Source organism: Giraffa tippelskirchi, chromosome 9 (assembly GCF_054371585.1).
Source record: "Giraffa tippelskirchi isolate mGirTip1 chromosome 9, T2T-mGirTip1v1.2.pri, whole genome shotgun sequence".
NCBI lineage: Eukaryota > Metazoa > Chordata > Mammalia > Artiodactyla > Giraffidae > Giraffa > Giraffa tippelskirchi.
Window position 1 is genome coordinate 6,831,557 of NC_137283.1, and position 6,000 is coordinate 6,837,556.

Consider the following 6,000-nt stretch of genomic DNA (forward strand, 5'->3'; position numbering starts at 1 on the left):
ATTCTAAAAGAGGGGGCTACAAACTTTTGCCCATAGGCCAAATCTGGTCTGCTGCCTCTTTCTGTAAATAAAATTTTACTAAATACTGCCACCCCCATTCACTAATGTATTATCAATGGCTGTCTGGGGGCTACAAGGGCAGAGTTGAATAGTTATAATAGAGACCATATGCCTCACAGAGCCTAAATTATTTATTATGTGGCCTTGACAGGTTGCTGACCATCATAAAATACCAATATGCCACTGGACTCTCAAAACACTTTATATCTGGTATATTTTATAGCAACAGTAACATATAATAGGCAATAGTTTTGTTCATCCTTTGAAAATTACCAGTCCAACAGCACAGCTGTGATAGCACTATTCCTTATATCACATTCCTATAGCCAACCGATCACGCCAGAAAACAGCGCCACCTCATATCTGTTTCTCACAAGTCATACAACTTTGGGGATCTTGAATCCCAGTTTCTCTCAAACAGTTTCTGACTGAACAATTTCGTCCTTTTCAGAGTCAGCCCTTATACAGAAAACCACTCACTTCCTTGACAAGCTACTTCCCTGAAAAGATCTCTAGTCCAATGTGTATCTTGAGGTCTCCTACTTGCAATAATTCAAACATAAAACAAATGAATTTTATTCCTGATGATGCTCAGTATTTTGTGAGACTTTTTTTGGCTGCACACTATCCTGAACCAGTAATGTCTTCAGGGGTAAAAAATGCAGACCCCAGATTTCTTCCCTGAGCGGAATCAAACAGTCCACATATACAAAGAAATACTTCATTAGTTTAAACCCAATTACAGCATGTTTTCAAAACATTTCTTCAAAAATATACAGCTCACAAGCTTTACAATTAGAAATAATTATAGAATGTCAGAGGAGGTAAGACTTCAGAGATCACTAAGTCCAAATCTCTTAATTTACAGATGAGAAAGATGAGGCTTCGTGATTAACCAAAGGGCCAACCAACTAGCTTATTAATTCACGATGGACTCAGAACAGGAAGTGATACTAATGTCTCCTCTATCAGCCAGGCACCATGCTGGCATCCAAGGCTACCTATGTATCTTCAGACAATGAATTCAATTAATCTTTATCAATGAGATTTTTTGCAATGAGACAGATTACATCAGGAGAACCAAAGAAAATTCCTTAATAACTGCTAAATGTCTTTTACTTTTCCTACAAAGAAAGCTCTTTTCTTGAAGATGGACTGCCCGGTGTATAGATTAAGAATATTGGCCTTGGAGCCGGGCTGCACAATTCAGAATCCTGACGTTGCCCCTTTCTGGCTATGGAACCTCAGGGAAATTTACCTAACGGCTCTGTTTCTTTCCTGATCTTTACCGGGATAATCTCGGTATGTAAACAATCCTAATGCGCCTGGTCCATGTAAGTGCCTATAAATTTGTTGCTGTTGTTCTTTTCCTTATGTAGTCTTGTCAAACCATGGTTAAGTGACCCAACGTATGGAGAAAGTGCCCTCAACAGTGGCTATTAAAATTCATATAACTACAATCACTGTAGTAAAGTTTGATTAAATAGTAAGGGTAAAGAGAAAAAAAGTTCTTCAAAGGACCATTTGTAAGTTAAATCCTACTAAAAACACACGCACAAGAAGTTCTGCCTTTTAACACCAAGAACAAACAAGTTCATTCTCAAAATCTTTCAAGCAAGAATAACTGAATGCTAATGCCAGAGTGTTTCTGGGTTTCACTAGGGGTCAGACATAAGTAAATGACTGCTTCAGCACCAATGCCATGGCAACAGAAGTGTCCCTCATTAAGCTACATTCTAGAATCCAACAAATATTTGGATTTTACTTTAAAATAATGATTAGTATTTTCACTCAAAGATAGTCTTTTTAAAAAGTTATGCGGTAGGAAGAGTAGGTGGCACTTTCTCCCTTGAAGGAATTTCTATCAAAAGTCCAAAAGCCTCACCAAAATCAGAGGGCAGGGTCTTTAGAGCTGCGTGGCCTTGGAAAAACTCACTGAACAGCTCTCTAAAATTCAGTATCTTATCTACAAATTGGCATTAACATCTACATCCCAAGTTTGGGGAAGCTGGGAGGAAGGGGGACAGAGGAGGCAAACTAAGATTTGTATGTAAATGCTTTGAGATATGATCCAGCAATCCTAGTCCTGGGCATATATCAGAAAAAAACATAATTCAAAAGGATCCATGCATCCCAGTGTTCACTGCAGCACTGTTTACAATAGCCAGGACACGGAAGCAACCTAAATGTCTATCGACAAAGCAATGGTTGAAGAAGATGTGGTACATATACAATGAAATACTAGTCAAGTGAAGTCACGCAGTTGTGTCCGACTCTGTGACCCCACAGACTATATATAGCCTGCCAGGCTCCTCCGTCCATGGGATTTTCCAGGCAAGAATACTGGAGTTGGTTGCCATTTCCTTCTCCAGGAGATCTTCCCAACCCAGGGATCGAACCCAGGGATCGACCCAGGTCTCCTACAGTGCAGGCAGCCTCTTTACCGTCTGAGCCATCAGGGAAGCCCCTGATGAACTACTACTCGGCCATTAAAAGGAGTGAAATAGCGTCATCTGCAGAGACATGGATAAACCTAGAGACTCATACAAAGTGAAGTCAGAAAGAGAAAAAAACCATATAATACTGCTTATATGTGGAATCTAGAAATGATACAGATGAATTTATCTGCAAAGCATAAACAGAGACACAAATGTAGAGAACAAACCAATGGATACCAAGGTGGGGAGGGGAAGCTGCAATGAGCTCGGAGATTGGGACTGACATACACATACTACTATATACAAATTATGTAACTAATGAGAACCTACTGCATAGCTCAAGGAACTCTACTCAATGCTCTGTGGTGACTAAATAGGAAGGAAATCTAAAAGAGGTGCGGGTATATGTATAGCTGGTTCACTTTGCTGTAAAACAGAAACTAAGAACAATGTAAAGCAACTATACTCCAATAAAAAGTTTTAAAATAAGAAAGAAAAGAAAATGTGTTGAGGATGGCTCACACACAGGCATACATTGCCAGTTTTGAGTCCTTCCACCCCAGGCAGTGGGAGGGGAGGCTGCAGAGCAAGGTAAAGCTATACTGCAATTTGTGTTCAGGATATATAATGTTTGATCACTGTTCCTATTTTACATAGTAGTTGGAAGTGTAAAATCTTTTTAGTCTCAGATTTGGTTTTTTAAATATGGGAATCCAGAGATCATCATAATTTATATTATGAAAGACATATTAGAGCCAAGCATCCTTTGCCTAGCACCTTCAAACTCATAACAAAGAAAACCACAACCCCTATTTATACATTTTTCTCTTCCACCAGCATAAACTGACGGCAGCCATAATACATGATGATAAAATGTCTTTAAGAAATCTTTAAGAGGTATTCTAGAAAATTAAACCTGTTTATATAATCAGTATAAAAATCTGTTGTCAGCTTTTTCCCAAAGCTGAAAAGGACTTTGATGAAATCCCAGTAGAAATAGTACCCCCCCAAAAATGTTTTTAATTATAAACTTGCATAACTTGATATCAGGTGGAGCTGGAAAAGCTCATATAAAAGCAATCTATTTTATAGCAGAGAAGATATACAACAATCTATTATAAGTTTGGAGGGATGGAAGTCTAGGGCCTCTAAGTATATGCAGTCTTTGACCCAAAGGCAGGTTTAAAAAGGGGTTTAAAAAGCATGGTGCAACCTCAGTGCAAATTAGAAACATCAAGAAATGAACAAAGCTGTCACTTTTGTTTCACTAGAAACATAACCATGTAAGTAACATCTAATCCACTAAGGATGAGTTGGGAAGAACTTTTAAAATGAAAACAAAAATCAGGATCTTATCTTTACAGTGGCACCATTTGAAAAGAAGTCTTGAGAGCATTTAAAAATACAACCCACCTCAATGAGGTCAAGCTGTGTGAGGTACATTTTAGTTTAGGCACTTAATAGGAATTGGTTTAAGCTAGCAGATTGAAAACATTTTCTGGACTTTTTCTTCTTTTCTTTTTTTGCTTTTCAATTCTGCCTCTGGCCTATATTACCACTTACATAGGTACTAACTCAATTTTTAAAATAAAAATATTTTCTAATCCATTTAAAAGAGACTCACAAAAAGTCCCTGTGCTGTTATCAGTTCACAAACATTATCTCACTCAGTTGTCCCCATAACCCTAGGAAGTAGGTATTATTTCTGTAATGTCAATTTTAAGAAAGAAGAAACCGAGGGTCATAGAAGTCAAAGAACCTGCTTAAGATGACAGGACTCGTATGTGATAGGGTCATGAGGGAACCCAGGTGAATCCGCAGCAGGCACTTTCAATCACATTAAAAACAAAGGTAACACTAGTTTTTCAATTAGCTCCATTAACTTTAAATAATGTCAAGAATCATACTGCAGACTGGCAGCAGTTCATGAAAAATAACTTTTTATTTAAACATTCCCAGTAAAAGCAGACCCTGACGAATAGATTTGAGTTCTGCTTCCTTTACTGTTTTTAAATGCACATAAAAACTCTTGAGGCTTCAATACCACAATTTTAAAATTTAACCGTCATCTTATGAGGCAAACTTTAAATTTTCACATCGTAAGAGTATGAAAGAAATCTCTCCTCTAAATGACATTGGAGCTAAGCCTGCAAAAATGTGAACCTGTGAACTGTTCTCCACGTCCACCCGCACGCTCAGTAAAGAAACAAATACCTAACTCCAGAAGAGCAGAGGGGATATAGAACAATCCGGACACTCGACACATTAGACCATTTCTCCTTATTACATCCATCTGGTCAAAGGAGCTGAACGAGAAAGCTGTTTACTGCCCTATAGGTGACAGTGAAAAAAGCAGCTGCAACACGAGCCCATTGTACCTATAAAAGCTGAATCAAACAAGAATATTTATCACAACGACCAGGTCTCCTTTCTAGCGTCTCTGTCAATTACACAAAGAGCCTGCTATTAAATATTGATGGCATGCTATTTGCAACAGAACTCTGGCGAAGAGCCTCCTGCTACCAATTTTTGTTATGAAAGAAAAACCGTCCTTATTTTCGAGGTAAACCCCAAGCCACGGGATCTCTCAGATAGGCCACCGCATTGTCCTTCCCAGGGGAGGCCGCAGGGCCACCCCCACACACACCCAGGGCAGGAGGAGGGTCCCGGGGCAGGGGTCCCAGGCTCGCTTCTCCCCCGGCTGTCAGCGACAGGGCGGGCGGCGGGGCGGAGCCCGGCCAGGCTGTCCGCACAAAGCCAGCCGGAGCGCGGCGGGCGGACCCGGAGCCCGGCCTGGGAGGACGCCGCGCCTGGCGGAGCAGGAGGGGCACTTACCCAGCAGCAGCACGTTCTTCCCCGCGGGGAGCTTGGAGCGCGAGCGGGTGGAGACCTCGCTGAGGATGCAGGACCTGGCGGGAACAAGGCGCGGGCTCAGGCCGGGGCGCCGCGCCGGAGGGGCTGCGCGGGCCTCACGGCCGGACCGGGCGCCGAGCTGCGGCGGGCACGCGACCCCGGGCCATCCCCGGGCCGGGGCTGCCAGCGGGGGCCAGGGAGGGGTGCGGTCCTTACCAAAGGTTCTGTCCGTCCTCGTCGTCGCCTGCCGCGGCGCCGCCGGTGCCCGGCGCCGGCTCGTTGGCCGAGGGGCCGCCTGTGTAAGTCGAGGTTAATCCTGGCGGACAGGAACCGAAGGAGCCCACTCGCCCCACGGCCGCCATCTTGGTCGGGAATCACTCCGCTCCCGGCAAAGCTGAATGAGCGCGGCGGCGGCGGCGGCGGCGGGAACCCGGATATGGAGCGTTCGGCGCACGGGAGCGGGGCGGGGCCTGCGGGGGTGGGACCCAGGCTCTGCGGGGCCTGACGGAGTGAGCGAGGGCGGACTGCGCGTGCGCTCCGGGCCGGCCGGCGCGTTGGGTGCGCGTGCGCAGATCACCCGGCTGGCCGCCCTGCCGCAGCGCCAGTCCTCAGCTCTGCGGGTTGATTGCCGCCACCCCCGCCCCTCCCG

The 6,000-nt window shown here is 44.0% G+C and overlaps 1 protein-coding gene across 6 annotated transcripts in view; it reads right to left on the reverse strand.

Annotated features, from left to right (window-relative positions):
• The window catches only part of DYNC1LI1 (dynein cytoplasmic 1 light intermediate chain 1), a 50,358-nt gene extending 44,620 nt beyond the window's left edge, over positions 1-5,738 (reverse strand). For all 6 annotated transcript variants that reach the window (XR_014064570.1, XM_081527091.1, XM_081527090.1 and 3 more), the window contains exons 1-2: positions 5,568-5,738; positions 5,334-5,407 (exon numbers count right to left, since the gene is read on the reverse strand). Coding sequence is in view for 5 of the 6 variants with exons in the window: in XM_081527091.1 (XP_081383217.1) it covers positions 5,334-5,407; positions 5,568-5,713 (220 nt within the window). In the remaining variant the exon portion in view is untranslated. The remainder of the gene's footprint in view (positions 1-5,333; positions 5,408-5,567) is intronic.
• Positions 5,739-6,000: the final 262 nt, after the last annotated feature.